The sequence below is a fragment of the Furipterus horrens genome, unplaced genomic scaffold, assembly GCF_987537825.1.
Source record: "Furipterus horrens unplaced genomic scaffold, mFurHor1.1.pri manual_scaffold_13, whole genome shotgun sequence".
Classification (NCBI taxonomy): Eukaryota; Metazoa; Chordata; class Mammalia; order Chiroptera; family Furipteridae; genus Furipterus; species Furipterus horrens.
Window position 1 is genome coordinate 36330117 of NW_028327183.1, and position 22822 is coordinate 36352938.

Genomic DNA, 22822 nt, shown 5'->3' on the forward strand with positions numbered 1-22822 from the left:
CTGGGAGTGGTAGTTTATGGGAGGAGTCTGGGGCGAAAACCACACCTCCTGGTGGCTCTCGAGCTAGCTTATTCTCTGGTCCGGGCTGGGACCCCACAGCCACAGCTCTTGCGGTCCTAACTCACGGAGGAAGGAGCGAGGGGCCTGGACTACATTTCCCTGAGGCCTCTGCGCCTCACCCCCTCGTCGGCCGGGACGCGGCGTCTGTGCTCTTCAGGCCCGGTGTAAGGTGAAAGCTGACCGGCCTCGGACTCCCACTCCCGTGGTGCCCCGCGCGTGGCCGGCCCAGCCCCCGGCTCCCGCCAGACCTGCGGTGGCGCGGGTTGTTGTCGTAAGCCGCGGCTGCACCACCTCTCCTGTCCCTCCCCTCCCCCCGGCCCTGCTTTCGGGCCGCCCCTCCCCCTGCTTCCCCGGCCCCTCTCACGGTGCCAAGATGGCGGCGGCGGCGGGCGGCGGCAGTTGCCCGGGGCCTGGCTCCGCGCGGGGCCGCTTCCCGGGCCGGCCGCGAGGCTCCGGCGTGGGAGGGGGCCGCGGCGGACGGGGCAGCGGGGCCGAGAGAGTGCGGGTAGCTCTGCGGCGCGGCGGCGGCGGCGCGGCGGGGCCGGGCGGAGCCGAGCCCGGGGAGGACACGGCCCTGCTCCGTTTGCTGGGGCTCCGCCGGGGCCTGCGCCGGCTCCGCCGCCTGTGGGCCGGCCCGCGCGTTCAGCGGGGCCGGGGCCGAGGTCGGGGCTGGGGCCCGAGCCGGGGTTGCGTGCCAGAGGAGGAGAGCAGTGACGGGGAATCCGACGATGAGGTGAGGCGGTCGGAGGCGTCCCCAGCGCCAGGCTGGGCGGAGGCCGGGGGCTTCCAGGGGTCTAGGTGGCCCAGAAGAGTGACGTGGGGAAGCGAGGTTCTCAGGGCCCCTGCGGCGAGAAAGAGCCCTGAAAATAGGCATGGGAGGAGGTAGGCTGCATGGAGCTGTCGGTGGAAGGGGCTTTACAAGTGAGCAGAGAAGCCTAAGCTGCAGCTGGGCACTTGGGTCCGTGGCGGGTCGTACTGAAGTGTCCTGGGCTGATCCTTCTTGGTAGTTGGCAAAGCCAGGGCATTAGAGGTTTGGGCGAGGAAGTTAATGGGGACTGCATACCCAGCCAGCGGTGGTTGACAGCAGCAGCTTGGCTGTAGTGGGCTAGGGCTCTCTGGGCTTTTACCTGTAACCTGCCCCGCCCAGCTTCATAACCTCTCACCCAGCCCTTGTTTCACCAGTGCCTCATTTCCTCTTCTGACCTGAAGTGGTGAGAGGGTAGAATGGTGGAGGGCTTCCTCTTAAGGGGCACAGATTGAAGAGAAATGGAATGAAGGCTGAGACTGGGCACTCTAGCGGGTCTGAGTTCAGCTCAGGATTTTTCCCCAGTCTCTCAGAAAAGGCAGGAAAGTGTGGAGATCCTAATGTGATAAAAATTTGATAGACACCAGGCTGGGTGGCCCTAATTCCATCTGCATTCTGGAAGAAACTACAGCCCAAAAGGATGTAAACAGAGATCCCACTTTTTTATGAGTTGGAATATAAGGGAATCTGATGGTAGTGCCTACTGCCTGGCTTGAGAAGACCCTGTTCGTTTTCCTTCTGGGCCAACAAACCACTGACAGCTGTGGTGGTATGGTCTAGTGCAGGAACTGGGAGTTCGGAATACTTTGTGTTTTCATCCCTAAGGAAGGAGAGACCCTGTTTTCTATTCCCTTCACCTTCCAGACTTTTAGTTCTTTTGAAAGTACGCAGGTTAAAGGGGATATTCCTCGTTCCAACTTTAAGGTGGAACGAGGGCTTTGGCACTGACTGCTGTTTCTCCCTTCCACCCTTGGTCCCCTAAATCAGGAGTTTCAGGGTTTTCATTCAGATGAAGATGTGGCCCCCAGTTCCCTGCGCTCTGCGCTCCGGTCCCAGCGAGGTGAGTGATGGGAAAATGCTACCTCTGTAGTTTTATAGGAATGTTATTCTCACTCTTTGTGTCAGCTTTTCCCTGCTCAGATAGTCTCCATCAGTTAGTGAATATGTTCTGTGTTCAAAACCCAAGCTAGGCTGGGCTGTGGGGGAAGTAGACAAGTAAGACTTAGTCTTGTCCCTCTTGGAGTATGTTTCTCAGTCCACGGGGCTGGCTTGACCCATCTCCCCACACCTATTCTCCTTTTAGGTCGAGCCTCTCGAGGTCGGGGCCGCAAACATAAGACGACCCCCCTTCTGCCTTCTCGACTAGTAGATGTGACTCCTACCCCCCCAAAGACTCCTGCCCGGAAACGGGGTGAGGAGGGCACAGAACGGATGGTGCAAGCACTGACTGAACTTCTCCGGCGGGCCCAGACTCCCCCAGCTCCCCGGAGCCGGGCATGTGAGCCCACTACTCCCCGACGGTCTCGGGGACGGCCCCCAGGACGGCCAGCAGGCCCCTGTAGGAAGAAGCAACAGGCAGTAATGGTGGCAGAAGCAGCTGTGACAATCCCCAAACCTGAGCCCCCACCTCCTGTGGTTCCAGTAAAACATCGAACTGGCAGCTGGAAGAACAAGGAGGGGCCTGGCCTAGGACCTGGGACCCCCAAGCGTGGAGGACAGTCTGGGCGAGGAGGCCGTGGAGGCAGGGGCCGAGGCCGAGGTGGACACCCCCTCATGATCAAGTTTGTTTCAAAGGCCAAAAGAATGAAGATGGGACGATTGTCCTTGGGACATGAGTCAGGTCAGGGTCAAGATCAACATGAGGAAACCTGGCAGGATGTCTCCCAAGGAACAGTTGAATCTGGACAGGGAGAAGACCCTTGCTGGAGCAAGGAGCAGAAGTTGGAGGAGGAGGGAGAGGAAGAGAAAGAAGAGGAAGACAAGGAAGAAGGGGAAGAGAAGGAAGAGAGAGCTGTAGCTGAGGAAGAGACGATGTTAGCTGAGAAAAAGGAAGAGGCAAAACTGCCTTCACCACCCCTGACTCCTCCAGCCCTTCCACCTCCCCCACCTCTTCCATCTCCCTCAACATCTCCATTCCCACTATGCCCTCTGCCACCCTCAGTGACCCCACCACCTCCACCATCCCCTCCACCACCACCTGCCCCAGAGGAGCAGGAAGAATCCCCTCCTGTAATCCCAGCTACGTGTTCCAGGAAGAGGGGCCGGCCTCCCCTGACTCCCAGCCAACGGGCAGAGCGGGAAGCTGCTCGGGCAGGACCAGAGGGCACCTCTCCTACCACACCAACCCCCAGCACCACCACAGGAAGCCCTCTGGAAGACAGCCCCATTGTGGCCCCCAAAAGCACCACCTTCCTGAAGAACATCCGACAGTTTATTATGCCTGTGGTGAGTGCCCGGTCCTCCCGTGTCATCAAGACACCCCGGCGATTTATGGATGAAGACCCCCCCAAACCCCCAAAGGTGGAGGTCTCACCTGCTCTACGACCTGTTGCAATTTCCTCACTTGCCCCCCAAGAACCAGCACCAGCCCCCTCTCCACCATGTGCCCCAACTCCCCTATCTATCCCAGTCCCACTCCCTGAAAAGAGACGGTCCATCCTAAGGGAACCCACATTTCGCTGGACCTCACTGACCCGGGAACTGCCCCCTCCTCCCCCTGCTCCTCCGCCGGCCCCACCCCCACCTCCTGCCCCTGTCACTCCATCCCGGAGGCCCCTGCTCCTTCGGGCCCCTCAGTTTACCCCAAGTGAAGCCCACTTGAAGATCTATGAATCGGTGCTTACTACTCCTCCTCTTGGGGCCCCTGAAGCCCCTGAGCCAGAGCCTCCTCCTGCTGATGAATCTCCAGCTGAGCCTGAGCCACGGGCAGTGGGCCGCACCAACCATCTCAGCTTGCCTCGATTTGCCCCCGTGGTCGCCACCCCTGTTAAGGCCGAGGTGCACCCGGCTGGGACTCCAGCTCTGAGCAATGGGCAGCAGCCTCTACAGGTCTTGCAAACCCAGCTGCTACCCCAGGCTCCACCACCACTGCAGCCACCATTACAGCAGCCGCCGCCACTGGAAAAAGCCAGGATTGCAGGCATGGGTCCTTTACCACTGTCTGGCGTAGAGGAGAAAATGTTCAGCCTCCTAAAGAGAGCCAAGGTGCAGCTATTCAAGATTGACCAGCAGCAACAGCAAAAGGTGGCGTCTTTGATCCTGGTAAGCATGGTGCTTTGGCCAGGCCCCTGCACCCAGCCATTTAGCCTCAATTCCCTGCAATCTCTTAACCACTTGCTTCCTTCCAAAATTGTAGGGACTCTTCAGAGTCAGTCCTTCCCTGTTCCTCAGCTTCCTGTATTGCTTCCCTGGTTCTGTCTTCCATCACTTTCCAGCCTTTGACCCTGCTTATTATTTTCTCACCAGCCAAGTCCTGGAGGGCCCATGGAGGAAGTCGTGGGGAGTGTCCAGCAAATCTCAGACAGAGGTTCTGTCAAGTCTGAAGATGAATCAGTGGAAACTAAGAGAGAGAGACCATCGGTATGGAGTGGGTGGAGGGCCCTCTGAAGGAGCCTTGTTGCAGAAACACAAGTAGCAGCCACTCACATGTATTCCTGGTTTTCCTTCCCCAGGGCCCTGAATCCCCTGTGCAAGGCCCCCGCATCAAACATGTATGCCGTCATGCTGCTGTGGCCCTAGGTCAGGCCCGGGCCATGGTACCTGAAGACGTCCCCCGCCTCAGTGCTCTGCCTCTCCGGGATCGGCAGGACCTTGCCACAGAGGGTAGGGGCAGGTGTCTTATGGGGAAATTTGACAGCTCTGTCAAATATGGGAGCAAGCAAGTGCACCAAGAGCCTGGGAGAGTGGCCAGAGGGCCAATTGAATGAGGTCTAGGAGAGAACAGAGATGCGGTAGGCCTGGTGGCTTTGTAGCTCCATCCCCTTCTCTCCACTGCACTAGATACATCATCAGCATCTGAGACTGAGAGTGTCCCATCACAGTCACAACAGGGAAAGGTGGATTCAGCAGGGCCTGGGGGAGACTCAGAGCCTGCTGGGTCTGGAGGAGCCCTGGCCCACACACCCCGACGCTCATTGCCCTCCCATCATGGCAAGAAGATGCGGATGGCACGCTGTGGACACTGTCGGGGCTGTCTGCGTGTGCAGGACTGTGGCTCCTGTGTCAACTGCCTGGACAAACCCAAGTTTGGGGGCCCCAACACCAAGAAGCAATGCTGTGTGTGAGTAGCTATGGTTCAGCTTCTCTTTCCACCCATGATTGTCTGTCACCAAGGCCCCCTGCCCCACCAGAGCAGTGAGATTGGCATCCTTGTGGAGAGCTTCCCTCTCTTCCCCCAGACCACCAGTCCCCTACCCTGGTGACGTGCTGCTCCCCTCCCCAGATACCGAAAGTGCGACAAGATAGAGGCTCGGAAGATGGAGCGACTGGCTAAAAAAGGTAACAAGTTTTGAGGAGCATTTAAGAACTTTTAGATTTGTGGTATGGAGAAAACCATGTTTTCTTTGCTCTCCTCCCCTTTGCAGTCTACCACCTTTTTCTCTTTCTGTTGTGTGCTTTTGTTTCTTTTGCTTGTTCTTCTCTGCCCCACTTTCTGGGTTTTCTCCATCTAAATGTCCCATGTCCCTGGCTGAGCTCAGATCCTACTAAGTCCCCTGTTCCCACAGGCCGGACGATAGTGAAGACGCTGTTGCCCTGGGATTCCGATGAATCTCCTGAGGCCTCCCCTGGTCCTCCAGGCCCACGCCGGGGGGCGGGAGCTGGGGGGCCCCGGGAGGAGGTGGTGGCCCCCCCAGGGTCCGAGGAGCAGGACTCCCTCCTGCAGCGCAAGTCAGCCCGGCGCTGCGTCAAACAGCGACCCTCCTATGATATCTTCGAGGATTCGGATGACTCAGAGCCCGGGGGTCCCCCTGCTCCCCGGCGTCGGACCCCCCGAGAGAATGGTGCGAATTGCTTATAGCTTCCTTGGTCAGATTTGTGTCTTGTGTGTGGAAGGGACAGGGCTCTGACTCTGGGCTTCTATCGGTGTGATAGAGAAAGTAGCTGAGTGTAGAGAAGAAGGTAGGCCTTAGTGGATGGGGGAGCTGGTGTGTGAGGTGTTTTAGTGGTTTATTGAGCAAGGCCTAACTAAAGATAACCCTAGCAGACCTTTTAAAGAAGGCCTTAGAGAATCAGGTAACATTTGGGGGTTGTAAAAGAGGGACAGTGGGGCAGGGAAGAGGGGGAACCTTTCTGCTCATGTGTCTTGCCTAGAGCTACCAGTGCCAGAACCTGAGGAGCAGAGCCGGCCCCGCAAACCCACCCTGCAGCCTGTGTTGCAGCTCAAGGCCCGGAGGCGCCTGGACAAGGTTAGCACAGCCCCACACCAAGAACCCCCTGTGGAAGGCATGGCTCCTGCCCCCTAGGAACTTCTGGCAAGTCAGGGTAACAGGCTCACCTGAGTGCCAGGGGTTATCCACAGCAGAAAACAGGCCCTGAGTGGTGAGGCAAGCCTGTCCTGGAAAGCAAAGGATCTTGGCAAAAGACACGGTAGGGCAGGCTGGATGAGAGAGTAGCAAGGAGAAAAGCCTGCCGAGGTGGGGTGGGTGGCCTTCTGACCACCACCATCCCTCCCTAGGATGCTTTGGTCCCTGGTCCTTTTACTTCTTTTCCCAATGGCTGGACTGGAAAACAGAAGTCCCCTGATGGTGTGCACCGGGTTCGTGTGGATTTCAAGGTATGGCATTGAAGGGGAGGATGGCAAGGACTGTGGATGAAAGAAACTTATTGTGTCTGAGAAGCCAGGGCTTTTTAAGGTAGATAGATTTGACTTTTATGTTGTTGACTGCTCTGATCCCTTGTCTTTTCCGTCAGGAGGATTGTGACCTGGAGAACGTGTGGCTGATGGGAGGCCTGAGTGTGCTCACCTCTGTACCAGGGGGGCCACCTATGGTGTGCTTGCTGTGTGCCAGCAAAGGCCTGCACGAGGTTGGATCCCCACTTTTTTTACACAACTTCCCAAGTCTCCATTAGCTCTTACTGTCTGATTTCTTGGGCCCTCTTAGCAGGGTCTCATGCCCTGGCCTCCTGGCCTCACACTGTGCTTACCATTCACTCTCCCAATTCCTAGTTGGTGTTCTGCCAAGTCTGCTGTGACCCTTTCCACCCATTCTGCCTGGAGGAAGCTGAGCGGCCCCTGCCCCAACATCATGACACCTGGTGCTGCCGCCGCTGCAAGTTCTGCCATGTCTGTGGGCGCAAAGGCCGGGGATCCAAGGTTTGGGTACTGGAGCCATTGGGGTGGGTGGAGGAATGGAAGAAAGGGGTATCCTTTTGTCAGTAAATCCTGCCATTGCTGTCTTTCTCAAACTTCCAACAGCACCTCTTGGAGTGTGAGCGCTGCCGCCATGCTTACCACCCAGCCTGCCTGGGTCCCAGCTACCCAACCCGGGCCACACGCAAAAGGCGCCATTGGGTGAGAAATGAGGCCCACACCTTTTGCTTTGGAGTTCTAGTTAATGCTGCCACCATCCTCAGCCTTGCTCTATGCCAGGACTCATGAGGAGGGAAAGGTTGGAGGTTCTTTAGAGAGTTGGATAAACATTTTTTCTTAAGGAATTTCACACAGACAAGAATTTGCACGTAACGTTTTTAGGGGAACATGGATTCCAGAGTCCCAGGCTCAGAATCCCCTGCTCTAGCCTAACCTCCACTCCTCCCAGTTTCCTCATCACCAGTCTTTCTACTTTATTCCTCTCTTTTTCTCCTCTTACCTTTTTTATCTCGAGCCTGCCGTCCACTCTTTTCCCATCTTCCACTCACACTGCTCTAACCTGATGTCTGGCTCTACCGCTAACGTTGCCCTGCCCCTCACCTTCCCAGATCTGCTCAGCCTGTGTGCGCTGTAAAAGCTGTGGGGCGACTCCAGGCAAGAACTGGGACGTCGAGTGGTCTGGAGATTACAGCCTCTGCTCCAGGTGCACCCAGCTCTATGAGAAAGGTGGGGACTTGGCAGTGGGCCCTGGGTGTCCACTGGGGAGTGGGCCAGGCTCCTGCACAGGCAGTTAGAACAAATCAGATGCTTTTTCCTAGGGCTTTCCACCCTATTAGATATGGAATCTTTCTATTTAGGGTATTCTTCCATAGAAGCTCATCCAGTATGTAAAATGGGGATGCAGTCTCTCTGAGGGCAGTGGAAGTGGAGGGCCTGGGACCCCACTCACATGGTAGTCCCTGAGATTCTTCCTGGAACATCAAGTCTCCATTGAACCCTTTGAAAACCTGGGCTTTCCTCATTTATTCAGGCATCATGTGTAACAAGGCCCTATTCTTTGTGAAGCATCAGGCTGCAGGGTTAAAAAAGAGGCCTTATTCTCAGCCAGCTTTTTGGGAATGGTAGGGACCCAGGATAGACCATAATGGAGGCAGCCCATGCAGCAGTCAAGGGATGGTGCTCCCACCCCCATGACAGAAATTCTGAGGGGCAGTTAGTAGTCCCAGCCCTCTGACTTGCCCTGTTCTCTTCCTTTAGGAAACTACTGCCCGATCTGCACACGCTGCTATGAAGACAATGACTATGAAAGCAAGATGATGCAGTGTGCACAGTGTGATCACTGGGTGCATGCCAAGTGCGAGGGGCTTTCAGGTGAGTAAGCAGAGTACCAGAAGTGTGATGTCAGCCTGTGGGGATTCCTGTCCTGTGCCCCATCACAGGCCTTCAGAAGACAGTTGGTCTAAGTGTCCTTGGCAACTTAGCAGCTGTTGAGAGCCCCAAACCATTTTCTCCTTTCTCACCCTGGCTGTTTTAGATGAAGACTATGAGATCCTTTCAGGGCTGCCAGACTCAGTGTTGTATACCTGTGGACCATGTGCTGGGGCTACGCACCCCCGCTGGCGAGAGGCCCTGAGTGGGACCTTGCAGAGGGGTTTGCGACAGGTGCTCCAGGGCCTATTGAGCTCCAAGGTGGCGGTCCCACTGCTGCTGTGCACCCAGGTCTGGAGGGCTTGGATGGCAGGGTAGGGTGGGGCCAGGCCCATCACCAGCCGTGCTGACTTCCCCTTTTTGCAGTGTGGACAAGGTGGAAAGCAACTGCACCCAGGGCCATGTGATCTGCAAGCTGTAAGTCAGCGCTTTGAGGAAGGCCACTACAAGTCTGTGGTGAGTGGGACACTTGAGAGGAACAGGTGGATGTCAGGAGGAGAGAGGTGGGGTTGGGCAGGGGAGTAGATCCTGACAAGCCCCCTTACAGCACAGCTTCATGGAGGACATGGTGGGCATCCTGATGAGACACTCAGAAGAGGGAGCGACCCCGGAGCACCGGGCTGGAGGCCAGATGAAGGGGCTCCTACTGAAGGTGGGCTCTTTGGGGGATGCTATTAGGGTGGCTTCAGTGGTGTGGGGAGGAAAGAGTGGGTCCTTCATATTATTCCCCTGCCAACTCTCCTGGGGAAGCCAGTTCTTCTCATCTTATTACCCACTCCCCAGCTGCTAGAATCTACATTTGGCTGGTTCGATGCCCATGACCCCAAGTACTGGCGACAGAATACCCGGCTGCCGAAGTGAGTAAGGCCGGGTAACAGGAGGGGAACCAGGGAGTGAGAGCAAAGGGAAAGGGCACCTCATGGGAATCCAGGGTCAAACTGGGCTGAAAATAGAGAAGGAGCAGAGTTGGGATCTGGAGGGTGGTGGGACCAGGATGACAGTCTGCAGTGGTTGTAGATTAGCAAAGATTCAGACTGTGAAGTTAGCTCTCACTTTGTTTCTTTTTGTGCAAGGCAGTGTTGAAGGGGGATAGCAGTGAGTGAGCTATGTTTGGGGAGTTGGGCAGTCACTGATGACCCAGATGGTCAGGGTGGTAATAAGGAAGCCCAGCAGAGGTGCCTGATGGAGACCAGGACCGGAGATTTCCTAGAAGTGATGATGTCCTATCTGAGATGTGAAGGAAGAGTATTCCAGGCATGAGGAATAGCAGGCCTTCTTTGTGCCAAAGGTGGCATGAGAGGGCCTGGCTTGTTTAGGAGACAGCAAAATGCCCCATGGAGAGAGAACAAAGGGTGTCATGGCGTGTTTAGGCTGAGATTGTGGGTGGGTCCCAGTCCAACCATCCTTGTTAGACATGTCAGATGCTGACCCACCCTATCCACAGTGGAGTCCTTCCCAATGCCGTGTTGCCCCCATCCTTGGACCATGTCTACGCTCAGTGGAGACAGCAGGAACCAGAGACCCCAGAATCAGGGCAGCCTCCAGGGGACCCCTCAGCAGGTATTGGGAAGTGGGAGCTGGAAACTAGAACCGCTGAGCTTGTGGGCCAGGCTCCAGGACCTGAATCTTAGACCTCCCTTCACACTTTTTCTAGCTTTCCAGGGCAAGGATTCAGTTGCTTTCTCACACCTGGAGGACCCTCGTCAGTGTGCACTCTGCCTTAAATATGGGGATGCGGACTCTAAGGTGTGGGTTACTGCATGAACCCAAGGTTTTGGGGGCTGGTTCCTGAGGCCTCTTCTCACATCATTCTTCTGTCCCTAGGAAGCGGGGCGGCTCCTGTATATCGGGCAGAATGAGTGGACACATGTTAACTGTGCCATTTGGTCAGCTGAAGTATTTGAGGAAAACGATGGTTCTCTCAAGAATGTGCATGCTGCTGTGGCTCGAGGGAGGCAGATGGTGAGGGCACGGGCCTGGAGAGGTGGGCAGCCCTTGGGGTTTCAGGTAGGGCCCCTCCTTCAGTGGTGGCAGCTCTTTTTCCATAGTCTCTACCACAGCATGTCCTTTCACTACTGGTCCAAGGTACCTTTTTTGGTTGTCCCAAGACTCTGGTGTGGGAGAGATAATGGCTTTTTCCTCACCTTTTTTGTGCCCTCTGTCCTGGGACACTAAAGATTAGGAAAACCTCCCTTTGATTGATCTTAAGCTAGATGTTTTCCATACAGTATGACATTTACCTCTTACTATGTCTCTGTGAGGTGAGAATCCCTCCCTCACTAATGTGGGACCTGTAGAATTCTCAAGCTCACTGTCAGGAAGTGGGACAGTAGAGGTACCTACTGCAGGGGGCAGATGTGAGGATTAAGTTAAATAATACAGGTTCTATATTAGAATTATGTGAGAAAGATGATAAATGCCACTCGGCAAGTGTTAACTTGTTATTTTTCAACACTCTGCCTCAAAAAAATCTGAAATAGTTTTGATGTGAACCTAGCCTTGGATGCAGTTAGGTGAAAGGTTATATTTGGTGAGTGCCCTTGCTTTGTGAAGTGCTTGGCTAGACGAGTCCAAGCAGCATCTCAAGGACAGTGATGCTGAGCGTCAGGCCCTGGCCCCGGTCACTGGCTTCTCCCCTCAGCAGCCCCTTCCACCCGCAGCGCTGTGAGCTCTGCCTAAAGCCTGGAGCCACGGTGGGCTGCTGCCTTTCCTCCTGCCTCAGCAATTTCCACTTCATGTGTGCCCGGGCCAGTTACTGCATCTTCCAGGATGACAAGAAAGTTTTCTGTCAGAAACACACAGATCTGCTGGATGGCAAGGTGGGCCATTACAATGGGGGAGAAAGCTCCCTGCTGCTCTCTTTCCCCCTTCCACTCACAGACCTCTGTTGCCTCTCAGTGCTTCTTGTTCTCCCTGTGTCCTTTAGCCAAGCCCCCAGCTGTCCAGTCCCTGCCTACAGAGCCTTCCCTCCCATCCCTCTCATACCCCACCAATCCAGTAACCCCATTTCCCATCCACTCCAGGAGATTGTAACTCCGGATGGTTTTGATGTTCTCCGCCGAGTCTATGTGGACTTTGAGGGCATCAACTTCAAAAGAAAGTTCTTGACAGGGCTTGAACCTGATGCCATCAATGTGCTCATTGGTAAGTCGCTTGCTCTCTACTGTGCTCTTCTGACCTTGCCTGCCCCCCCCCCCCTCCCTGACATCTCTTCTGCCCCATAGGCTCCATCCGAATTGACTCCTTGGGTACTCTGTCTGATCTCTCAGACTGCGAGGGACGGCTCTTCCCCATTGGCTACCAGTGAGCAGCCTAGGGGGAATTGGTGGGGTTTGGGACTCCAGGACTAGATCTCATTTCCTAAATTGTCCTGACCCTGTGTCCCACACACCCACCTAACAGGTGCTCCCGTCTGTATTGGAGCACGGTGGATGCTCGGCGGCGCTGCTGGTATCGGTGCCGAATTCTTGAGTATCGACCGTGGGGGCCAAGGGAAGAGCCAGTTCACCTAGAGGCAGCAGAGGAGAACCAGACCATTGTGCACAGCCCTACCCCTTCCTCTGGTATGGCCTTAGAACTACCTAATTTTTTTCCCTGGATGCAACCTTCTTGATCCTTAATTTTCTCTTCCCTAAAGAAGCTCCAAGAATGCTTGCCATTCTTTCCTTCATTGTAATGGCAATGACAACTTAGTATCTGTGCATTATGTGCCAGGGGCTATGCTCAGCATTTCATAGGGAGTGAGGGGAGAGCACCATGTTACCTGCTTTGGGATGGGGGAGGTGGTAACAACTTCTGTACAAATGGAAGGAGCCTTTAGGGACACTTGACTCAGGGCTTCATGCTTATGTAATGCTCCCCACAGCTTTCTGAGGAAGGTACGAGCTCTGCTGTACTGCAACCTGAAAGGGTAGTTTCTCTCTACAGTAACATAGTGGTGGAGCCAGGATTCTAACCTGATCTGCTCGATTCCCAATCTGGCACCTTCACAGCCACGTTGGCACTGAGGGATATAGCTAAGGTCTAGATGATGGCACAGAGCAAAGAATGGGCTTAGAGACTGATAAAGGGAGAAGCCATTGGGGGCTGAATGGGAGGAGGAAGAGATTGGGATTGTGTTTGCAGTAAGGAGTTTGTTCCAGGTTAGAGTCTGACATGAAGTGGGGAGGGGAGGAGGGTGCAGCTGTCCTGGATGGAAACAAGGGAACGTTGGGAGGAGGCAGCATCAGGTTGCACAGGTTGGGTGGAGCCAAATAATGGGGAGCCAGAAGTGCCAGGGTAGGGCGGATGCGTTTGATGTGGCAGGGACGCACAGTGCAGGTAAGGAAAGTGGTAAGACTGGCTGTGCTGGAGAGAGGACAGTGCTCCTCATGGCATGCAGGGCCTGAATCACAGCAGTAGGCAGCCAGGAAGTGGGGAGATAGCAAAGGATGGCTAAGGGAAGAGTCACAAAGGGATCCTGACCCAGGTACCTGTGGAGGTTTTGCACAAACCCTGGAGGAGTTTGAGCCCAGGGTGATGACTGAGAAATAGTGCTCATGACTAGGTCAGGAACAGGGGTGAAGAACATGCAGTTGGCTCAAAAGGATGGAGGGCATGTGAGGAGAGGCTTTGCTAAAGAGCCCCTGTGATCCCTGATGCTGTTTTCTTGCCTCTTTAGAGCCCCAAGATCATGTCAACCCCCCACCAGATGCAGAGGCCCTTATCCCTGGAGCTCCTGAGCACCACTCACCTATTCAGAACCTGGACCCCACTCTTCGGCCAGATCCAAGCAGTGCCCCTCCTCCGGCTCCCCGCTCCTTTTCAGGGGCTCGAATCAAAGTGCCCAACTACTCACCATCCCGGAGGCCCTTGGGGGGTGTCTCCTTTGGACCTCTGCCTTCCCCTGGTGAGCACCTGGGAATATTCAGGGGATGGGTGGGACAGGTGAGGCGGGAGCACCTGGCTGACAATGACCCTTCCCCCCACAGGAAGTCCATCTTCTCTGACCCACCACATCCCCACAGTGGGAGACCCGGACTTCCCAGCTCCCCCCAGGCGCTCCCGTCGTTCCAGCCCCCTGGCCCCTAGGCTGCCACCATCATGGCGGGCCTCTTCCCCTCTCAGAACCTCTCCTCAGCTCAGGGTGCCCCCTCCTACCTCATTCGTTAGAGCCCTTGCACCTACCTCAGGGGAGCTGGCTCCCCCTGGCCCTGCCCCATCTCCACCACCCCCTGAAGACCTGGGCCCAGACTTTGAGGACATGGAGGTGGTATCAGGACTGAGTGCTGCTGACCTGGACTTTGCAGCCAGCCTGCTGGGGACTGAGCCCTTTCAGGAAGAGATTGTGGCCACAGGGGCAGTGGGGAGCAGCCATGGGGGCCCAGGGGACAGCTCAGAGGAGGAGGCCAGCCCTATCCCCCACTACATCCACTTCCCTGTGACTGTGGTGTCTGGCCCTCCCTTGGCTTCTGGCACTGTCCCTGGAACCCCTCGCATCGAACAGCTGGACGGAGTGGATGATGGCACAGACAGCGAGGCTGAGGCAGCCCAGCAGCCTCGGGGCCAGGGGGCTCCTCCTTCAGGGCCAGCAGCAGGCCGGGCTGGGGTCATTGGGGCTGCAGGGGACAGGGCCCGACCTCCTGAGGATTTGCCTTCGGAAATTGTGGATTTTGTGTTGAAGAACTTAGGGGGGCCTGGGGAGGTGGGTACTGGGCCCAGAGAAGAGCAACTCCCCCCAGTACCTCCCCTGGCCAATGGCAGCCAACCCCCCCAGGGCCTGCCCCCTAGCCCAGCTGACCCCACTCGGACGTTTGCCTGGCTCCCTGGGGCTCCAGGAGTTCGAGTATTGAGCCTGGGCCCTGCCCCTGAGCCCCCCAAACCTGCCACATCCAAAATCATTCTTGTCAACAAGCTGGGGCAAGTGTTTGTAAAGATGGCTGGGGAGGGTGATCCTGTCTCCCCCCCAGTAAAGCAGCTGCCTCTTTCACCTCCCATCCCCCCCACGGCTCCCACTTCCTGGACTCTGCCCCCAGGACCCTTGTTGGGTGTGTTGCCAGTGGTAGGTGTGGTCCGCCCTGCCCCACCTCCACCACCCCCTCCACTGACGCTGGTGTTGAGCAGTGGGCCCTCCAGCCCACCCCGCCAGGCCATCCGTGTCAAAAGGGTGTCCACCTTCTCTGGCCGTTCCCCACCAGTGCCTCCTCCGAGCAAGACCCCCCGGCTGGAGGAAGATGGAGAGGCCTTGGAGGATCCCCCCCAGGGTCCAGGGCTTAGTGGCAGCGGGTGAGTGAGTATGCTAACGCTGTGGAGGTGGGCAAGAGAATTGGGCAGAAGAAGGCAGCTCAGGCTTCTCGTGGTCGTCCCCCCCCTCCCCCACCCAACAGGTTTAGTCGAGTGAGGATGAAAACGCCCACAGTGCGTGGAGTTCTCAATCTGGATGATCATGGGGAGGAAAGCCTAAGGTGAGTGGCCAGTGCCTTTTCCCTGGAAGCTCTGGGATCTCTGTCCCTTTTCTCTTCTGACAGGTGTCTCCTCACAGGCCCCTCCAGGAGCAGTCCCCTCTGCTGCCACTTCCAGGTGATGGTCCCTCCCAGGCTCCTGATGGTCCCCCCGACCTGCTGCTTGAATCCCAGTGGCACCACTACTCAGGTAGGGACTGGCCTTTTTCTCTCACTGCCTTCCCTGTGCGTGCTCAGCTGAGTGATAGATACAATAAAGAATTGATACACTTCAAAGAACACCTAATGGGCCCTGGCCAGGTAGCTCAGTTAGAGTGTCGTCCCAGTACACCAAGGTTGCAGGTTCAATCTCTGGTCACAGTACATATGAGAAGCAACCAGTGAATGCATAAATAAGAGGAACAACAAATCAATGTTTTCTCCCTTTCTCCCTTCCTTTCTCTCTCTAAAATCAATAAATAAAAATTATAAATAACAGAAAACAACTACTAAGTGTCACACATTGCACACCCATCTGGGAACAAGGCTGAGGCTGGGTGTTAAAATTATAGAGATGCCCTCGGGAAGCTTATGGCCTGTGATGGAAACAGAGATGGGAAGTTTCAGCTTAAGGTGAGAGGGCCTCTGAAAGTGCCTCGTCCAGCATGCCCAAGAGCCCCAGGGAGACCTCCAGAGCCAGGTCAGAGGGTTAGGTACCTAGTAAAACCAAAGATGAATCTCTGGGGATTATCCAGAGATGGTTCCGACCTAGGACCCAGAGGAGGGGAGGGAACAGTAGGAAGAATGTTAGAGAAGAGAGGTATCCCAAAGGCCCAGGGAAGGGAGTAGTCACCAATCCCAAATGCACAGTGGGCCCTAGGCATGCAGGGTCTAGGATTGGTATGTACTGTGTGGGCCAGTGGGACAAGGTAGGGAGGATGTTGTGTCGGAGTTTAGAATCATCAACAGTGGTTAATGAGGAAGCCAAAACAACACCCAGGCACTTTGCCCAAAAGCTCAGCTAAGAATCTGGGAGGAGGAGGTGGGCCAACAGATTAGAGGGGTTTGGTGTGAGGGCTGAGACAGCAAAGCCCTCAGGGAGGGCAGGGGTTGTGGGGTGTGCTGCAGCCAAGTAAGCTGGTAGTCGAAAAGCATGAGGTTTGGAGTTTCTAGTGGCCCCAGTCCTGTCCCAACATGGGGATTTTTTCATTCTGTAGAGTGTAGCTGCTGTCCATGGAAGTGGAATGAGGTGGAATGAGACTGCTTAACTGGAAAGACTGCTTATGGGGTTAGAGAGGGCATGAAGCAATGACAGTGACCATGACAGACAGGTCTCTGACTGCCCTTTAGGGAGCATACCACATTTTGGTAGAGGAAACATACATGGGTATCAGCTAGTGCACTGCAGTTTAGAATGAACATTGAGAAAGAAGGCGAAGAGAATGTTGTTCAGGGAACAGAATGGAGGTGAGGATGGAAGAGGGCTAAGAAGAGGTGGAAGAAATCAGGTGGACTTAAGGGCACTTGCAGCCTAGAGATGATGGGGGTCACACAGCAAGTCAGGTTTGGAATCTTGCTTAGGGGTGGGAGGGCATGTGGACAGGTTGGCCCAGAGAAGAGATGTGGGGAGAAAGAGTGACAATGAGAGTCCTGCCTCTCCTAATACAGTGGTCAGTCCTCAGTCTACATCCTGCTTGAGTCAGCAGCATTTGATGTGCTGATCCCTCCCGCTTTGACACACTTTTCTTTCCTGGCTTCCAGAACCCTATCCCTCTCCTCACCTCTCTGGTCGTGCTCCTTCTTTGCCTCAACTTGTCAGCTTTGGCATGTCCAGGCTGCTCTTGTCTAATTTTGTGGCCCTAAATCCCATTTCTAATTCTGATAGCCCCCAAGTTGCTAGCCACATTTCTTTATCCTGGTGCCTGCATACGATCTCCACCAGCAAGTTGCCAGGAAGGTTTTTCTAATAGGAATCTGAGATTTAACATGTTCCATACTGAACTCTTGACCTTTATCCCAAACTTGTTTCTCCCCAACCCTTACTCTCTCTAAAAATAGCAGTTTTAACCCTCCAGTTGTTCAGGCCCCAAAACTCAGTTTTCCTTGACATGTTCCTCTCTTTTCTCTCACATCTACATCTCCTACATCAGTAATTCCTGTCTGCTCTATCTTTAAAATCTTTAGTGCTGAAAAGTCCCTTAAATAGCTCATAAAGTACATGTATTTGGTTCTCTGAGGATGGTCCTATATAATAATATATTTGTACTATTTACGTGAGACAGAAGAATGAGAGGTGAACGTTTATGGTAGACTGGGTTTGAGTAAGCCATGGCGTGTAGAGCCTAAACACTCCAGACCTCCGCAGAACTGTTCATCTAGCCAAGAAGTCCTACAGAAGGGGATTGCAGACCCTTAGAAAAAAATCAAGTTTGGTCTGTATGGCTCATTGGGCATATATAGCAGGGGCCTTCAGACCTAGAGTCTGTGCTTGTGCCCAGGAAGGGAGGGAGAGAACGGAACTGGGAGGTTTTGACTCCAGGAGGGGTGATCCTTACCTACTCTGATCTGCTCCCTGGGACCAGGTGAAGCTTCAAGTTCTGAGGAAGAGCCTTCATCCCCAGAGGATAAGGAGAACCAGGCCCCGAAACGGGCTGGCCCACATCTGCGCTTCGAAATCAGCAGTGAGGATGGTTTCAGCGTGGAGGCAGAGAGCTTGGAGGGTGAGTCAGGAGTAGTGGTGATAGGGAGGGAAGGTATCTCATAGAATACCATCCTGACTCTGCTCTGGCCCTGCCCTCTCCTCAGGGGCATGGAGAACTCTGATTGAGAAGGTGCAAGAGGCGCGAGGGCATGCCCGGCTCAGACATCTCTCCTTTAGTGGTAAGTGGGTGGGAGAGGAGCCCACAGGGACTCTGGGGGCTAGGATGACTTCCTCAGGGCAATATGGGCCTCTGATATGACTTGTGCATCCTCACCTTTGACTCTCCTCAGGAATGAGTGGGGCAAGGCTCCTGGGCATCCACCATGATGCTGTCATCTTCCTGGCAGAGCAGCTGCCTGGGGCCCAGCGCTGCCAGCACTATAAGTTTCGCTACCACCAGCAAGGAGAGGGCCAGGAGGAGCCACCCCTGAATCCCCATGGGGCAGCCCGAGCCGAGGTGTATCTTCGGTGAGAGGTCTGGGGTATGATGCCTGGGTTGGGAGAACGGATGGGCAGTCTCAAGGGTGGGAATTAAGTCTATACAGATTGGAAACTGAGGCCTGAGAGAAGACACTAGGCCATTCCAAGAGTTATTTCTAGAGTTCATATGAGAAGAATGAACCTCATTCATTCCCCTTCTGCTGTATCTTCAGTAGTAGTGGTATTCCTCCTACCATGCCAGCAGCAGGCCCAGCCCAAGAATAGAGGGATAATGTTGTCTCAAAGTAATGGCTATAAACCTCCCTCCTTTCTTCCCTTCTGCCGGCAGGAAGTGCACCTTTGACATGTTCAACTTCCTGGCCTCCCAGCACAGGGTGCTCCCTGAGGGAGCCACCTGTGACGAGGAGGAGGATGAGGTGCAGCTCAGGTCAACTAGGTATGGAGGGCAGGCTAGGGTGCTGGGGTGGTCTGAAAGAGTCCTGAAGAGGGTGACGGGCAGGAGAGGTTATTCCTGGGTATCAGCCTGTATGACATTGCTATATACCCCCCGTCCCCCGCAAGACGTGCCACCAGCCTGGAGCTGCCCATGGCCATGCGTTTTCGCCACCTCAAGAAGACATCCAAAGAGGCTGTGGGTGTCTACAGGTTAGTGGGGTTGTGGGAAGAGTGCCCCTTGGGTGGGTGACTGGTGCCCTGGTGTGGACCTGCCTTGTTCTCTCCCCCTGTCCCCCTGAGCTACCCTTGCCCGTCTTACCCTGCAGATCTGCGATCCATGGGCGGGGCCTGTTCTGTAAGCGCAACATTGATGCTGGCGAGATGGTCATTGAATACTCTGGTATTGTCATTCGCTCTGTGCTAACTGACAAGCGTGAGAAGTTCTACGATGGGAAGGTGGGCTCTGCCAGATCATGAGATTGAGGTGGGTGAAGCAGGGCCTATCCTTGGGAACAGAGCACCTGACTGCCCACCTTGTCCCTGTAGGGTATTGGGTGCTACATGTTCCGCATGGATGACTTTGATGTGGTGGATGCCACAATGCATGGCAATGCTGCCCGCTTCATCAACCACTCTTGTGAGCCCAACTGCTTCTCTCGAGTCATCCATGTGGAGGGCCAGAAGCATATCGTCATCTTTGCCCTGCGCCGCATCCTCCGTGGCGAGGAGCTCACCTACGACTACAAGTTCCCCATTGAGGATGCCAGCAACAAGCTGCCCTGCAACTGTGGCGCTAAGCGCTGCCGTCGATTCCTTAACTGAAGCTGTGGCTGCCCACACCCCATCCCCCTGCTGCCATCTTGCCCCGGTTTGGGGGCTTCCGTAGTCCCTCTCAGAGCATCTCGCCCCTACCCTCGTGTTCAGGGTGGATGTGGGCATGCAGGTGTCAAGGGCCCTCCCTGCCCCTACCCTTCCAGCCAACCCAGCAGTTGTTCCCTTTGTGCCCTGGGGGCCCAGAATGTAGATACTGTACAAAGGTTTCTAAATCCCTTCTTTTCTATGCACTTTTTTTATTTAAGAGGGTGGGATCCCTGGTGGGAACCCCCCACAATAAAGTCTGTCAATGTTTGGAGAGGTGACCTTCTGGTTAGTATGGTGCTAGGGGCAGGTAAGAGCTCCCATTTCTCTGTGTCCCACACTCATTTTGAGCTAAGGAAGCCCATCAGCCTCAACAGGTAGGTGAGAGGCTATTGTTCAGAATTAGAAGTAAACTGGGGGGTCTGTCAAGGCTTCCAAGTATTAGAACCCAGCTGGGCCCTGTGGAAGATCTCCTTCAGGGGTAGCAGAAGTATTTCTCAAGAGGGGACCCTGGTTGCCCAGAGGCACCTGAGACCAGCTCTCCCACATCTGGTCTTATATGTATGATAGAATGGGCCCTTTTATGAGGGGGTAGGGGATGAGAATGTTGTGTCTTGGCCCAAATGGGACTGTTTCAAGAGGGCTCCTTAATGAATCTGGGAGGCAGCAAGCACTTAACCTGAAGGGGAACTTTATTGAGAACTAGGAAGGGCAAGCCCCAAATCAGCCAAGTTTGGACAGCACCTGCAGAGCATCTGCTCTCCCTAACTGGGCCAGGTGTGTGCCAAGCTGGCCCAGAGAGGCAGAGGGCTCTCTTGCCACCACCATTTCAATCAGGGCTCGCAGAGGTGAGCGACTGGGTCGCAGTGAGTAGGCAAATGTGGACCAGGCAGCAGGCAGTCCATATCTTGCAGCCAGGTGTCGAGTGGTACCACAGGCCAATGCCCCACCTGGCCCAGGCTCAGGGTCCAGCAGCACAATCAGTTCCTCCAGCACCTCCAGTTCATCCAGGAGGCGAGACAGGGGCTGCGATGTCAGATTTGGCAGCTCTGGGAGACAAGGAGGCATGAAGTGGAGGAAGGGTGGGCTTCCAGTCCATCTTACCCTTGGCATGCCTAAGACTAACCTCCTGCCCAGGAATAGAAGCACACACCTCCCATGAACTAGTTACCTGCCTCTGATGACTCCAGAGAACCTGGAGAGGTACTGCAATCACTGCAAGCCAAGCCAGGATAGGAATGGACAACTTTCCAATGGTGATGGGAGCTATGGCTTTTCTGTCTGAGCAAGAGGATGGCTGCTGAGGTCACAAGCAGAACCAGCACCAGGGGCAAGGCAATAGTCAGCAAGGGCTGCCAAGGGACGGTGTGCTCAGATGTCCATGAGGGGCTGGAAACTGCCGGTGAGCTGGGTTTCTGGGAGCTTAGGATCCTGGGTGTTTCAGGCTTCAGGGGACAGGGCTCTTTGGTAGGGGCCAGCTTCTGGGAGTACAGGGTTTGAGTGAAGCAGGCGGCTTCACTCCTGTCTCCTCTGACCAAACCTCCCCTCCGTGGGGCCACATCTCCGCCAAATCCAGCCCTCATGCTACTTTAATTCCAAATGGTAACCCCTAGATAATATGTTCCCATTCCATCCTCTTCAGCAGGGTTATACCACCTCTTTTGGTTCAGACCCCGCCCACCCAACCCCAAACCACAACCCCCAGGCCCTGCTCCACCACCTGCAGGCTACCCCCTTCCCCAAGCTGTCCAGAGCCCCATCAGATCAGCACCTCTTCGCAGCGCCGCCAGGTTCCCGCGGGAGTTGGGGCCCTGGCTCTGCCACCACAGGGGCTACATAGCTCCATGCTGTCTGGGTTGCACTGCCCATGAGGGCATTCTTTGAAGGGGTGCGTTACGTGATCACCATAGTCATTGAGCCCGCAGTTTTCCGAAAACTCGTAGTCTAGTAGGAGACAGGGTTTCATATGTGGCTCCCAGGCCCATCTCTTCGGCAACGTCCCTCCTCCTTTGTCCTACCCGAGCAGGTCTCGCCCCTTGCACTACCGCCCATCAGCCATCAGCGAACGTGCCTACCCCTCCATTCGCCCCTCCCTACACTTGCGCTTTTTCTCAAAACCTCCACAGGCTCCGCCCCCTTAATGCCCCTCCTGCTTCCACACCAAGCCCCGCCCATACTGGAACGTATCTGCACAGCTTACCCTTCCCTCACCCCCGGACCCTACCTAATGGGCCAAAAACCTTAGAGATGGCCCTCATTTAACATTTTTTCACTGGCTTAGCCCCCATACCTACCTTATCTGATTAAGGCCCACCCGCCCTACCCCAAAGCGAACCCCCCCAAACCTCCATCCTTCTCTGGCTTCCCATCACCCCCTCGCTCCGCACAAACATATGCATACGTATACGCCCAGTCCCTGCTCCTCACCTGGGCACGGAGGCGGACCAAAGCGCTGCAGGCAGCTGCCACAGCATAGATTGTCGGGGTTCCAATACTCCAGCCGGCCGCAGTGCTGGGAGGCTTTCTGCGACACCGCCTGGGCAAAGAGTAGCACGGCAGACAGGAGGCGTAGGAGTCCCATCCCGCTGGGGCCCACAACCACACTTCCGGCCACAGCGCGCCTTAGACACTTTCCCAGGAAACCAGGAAGGAAGCAGTCGATGTGAGGGTATAGGACCCCCAGGTCCCTGCGAAATCCGGGAATCTACTCCCAGCCCCAAGTCCTCCAGGCCCATTATTAGAGGCCACAAGGTCTCAAGATGGCTAGAGCAAGGGCTCTGAAGCCAGAAAGCGGGACTACATATCCCACCTCAGCCATGTTCTATCCATATAGTAGCTAATATCACCTGTCTCATAGGATTATTGTGAGTAATTAAAACCTTTACTAGAATCAACTGTAATTGAAAAAATATATATTTTAAAAAAGCTCTTAGGACAGCACCTGGCATATGATAAACTTAAGCATTAAGTATTACCAACTTCCATCTTGGAATCAGGATGAAGGACCCAGGTCTCATCCACTGGAGACTCCCACTCAACTCCAGGTGACCTTACCTTAGCTCCTAACTCCAATCTCCTCTGGGCTGGGAATCCTCCAACTTGCCACAACCAAGTGCCTTCCCCTTGAAAAGCTTCAGATGGATGTAAGTTTCCAGCACAAAGGTGCCCCCAGCCCACCAGTCCCACCTGGGGATTTCTAGGGCGTTCGGTCCCGAGTCTGCTGAAGCTCCTCAACTGCAAGTTGTGGCTAGATACCCGCCTACTTCCCCTTCCGTCAGATATGAGGGAGGACGGAAACTCCAGCCCAAGGCTAGGCTCAAGCTCTAAACCTTAATAAAGAATTTTATTCGGGGAGGGGTAGTAGA

At 55.1% G+C, this 22822-nt stretch overlaps 2 protein-coding genes across 5 annotated transcripts; one reads left to right on the forward strand and one right to left on the reverse strand.

The window, feature by feature from the left end:
* Nucleotides 1-433: 433 nt before the first annotated feature.
* KMT2B (lysine methyltransferase 2B) lies at nucleotides 434-19731 on the forward strand. 3 transcript variants are annotated; one of them, XM_090260036.1, is made up of 37 exons: nucleotides 434-793; nucleotides 1853-1925; nucleotides 2169-4126; nucleotides 4331-4444; nucleotides 4537-4687; nucleotides 4865-5144; nucleotides 5307-5362; nucleotides 5590-5865; nucleotides 6176-6270; nucleotides 6540-6638; nucleotides 6776-6889; nucleotides 7032-7178; nucleotides 7281-7376; nucleotides 7784-7901; nucleotides 8433-8546; nucleotides 8710-8894; nucleotides 8970-9059; nucleotides 9151-9255; nucleotides 9387-9460; nucleotides 10048-10163; nucleotides 10258-10349; nucleotides 10428-10565; nucleotides 11264-11422; nucleotides 11627-11747; nucleotides 11828-11906; nucleotides 12006-12166; nucleotides 13264-13491; nucleotides 13574-14867; nucleotides 14969-15046; nucleotides 15124-15233; nucleotides 17605-17742; nucleotides 17828-17902; nucleotides 18014-18191; nucleotides 18493-18600; nucleotides 18726-18809; nucleotides 18926-19055; nucleotides 19146-19731. In XM_090260036.1, the coding sequence occupies exons 1-37, from the start codon at nucleotides 434-436 to the stop codon at nucleotides 19419-19421; spliced, it is 8070 nt and encodes a 2689-aa protein (XP_090116162.1). In that variant the 3' UTR covers nucleotides 19422-19731. The 3 variants fall into 3 exon arrangements, with proteins under 3 accessions (XP_090116162.1, XP_090116164.1, XP_090116163.1); XM_090260037.1 differs by lacking the exons at nucleotides 434-793; nucleotides 1853-1925 and having other exon boundaries at nucleotides 2238-4126; nucleotides 7032-7184; XM_090260038.1 differs by lacking the exons at nucleotides 14969-15046; nucleotides 18014-18191; nucleotides 18493-18600; ... (1 more) ...; nucleotides 18926-19055; nucleotides 19146-19731 and having other exon boundaries at nucleotides 15110-15233; nucleotides 17828-17899.
* Nucleotides 19732-20131: 400 nt separating this feature from the next.
* On the reverse strand, nucleotides 20132-22768 carry IGFLR1 (IGF like family receptor 1). 2 transcript variants are annotated; one of them, XM_090260040.1, is made up of 5 exons: nucleotides 22512-22768; nucleotides 21885-22086; nucleotides 21229-21401; nucleotides 20629-20938; nucleotides 20132-20506 (listed from the first exon to the last, which is right to left on the reverse strand). In XM_090260040.1, the coding sequence occupies exons 2-5, from the start codon at nucleotides 22036-22038 to the stop codon at nucleotides 20181-20183; spliced, it is 963 nt and encodes a 320-aa protein (XP_090116166.1). In that variant the 5' UTR covers nucleotides 22039-22086; nucleotides 22512-22768; the 3' UTR covers nucleotides 20132-20180. The 2 variants fall into 2 exon arrangements, with proteins under 2 accessions (XP_090116166.1, XP_090116165.1); XM_090260039.1 differs by lacking the exon at nucleotides 22512-22768 and having other exon boundaries at nucleotides 20629-20935; nucleotides 21885-22453.
* Nucleotides 22769-22822: the final 54 nt, after the last annotated feature.

Coding starts and splice junctions, on each gene's coding strand:
- KMT2B (XM_090260036.1), top strand. CDS start 434: ATGGCGGCGGCGGCGGGCGGCGGCAGTTGCCCGGGGCCTGGCTCCGCG. Junction 6,890..7,031: donor CCAGCAAAGGCCTGCACGAG/GTTGGATCCCCA, acceptor CCCAATTCCTAG/TTGGTGTTCTGCCAAGTCTG. Junction 11,423..11,626: donor CAGATCTGCTGGATGGCAAG/GTGGGCCATTAC, acceptor CATCCACTCCAG/GAGATTGTAACTCCGGATGG.
- IGFLR1 (XM_090260040.1), bottom strand. CDS start 22,038: ATGGGACTCCTACGCCTCCTGTCTGCCGTGCTACTCTTTGCCCAGGCG. Junction 21,402..21,884: donor TGGTCCGCCTCCGTGCCCAG/GTGAGGAGCAGG, acceptor GTCTCCTACTAG/ACTACGAGTTTTCGGAAAAC. Junction 20,939..21,228: donor CCTGGCGGCGCTGCGAAGAG/GTGCTGATCTGA, acceptor CTGTACTCCCAG/AAGCTGGCCCCTACCAAAGA.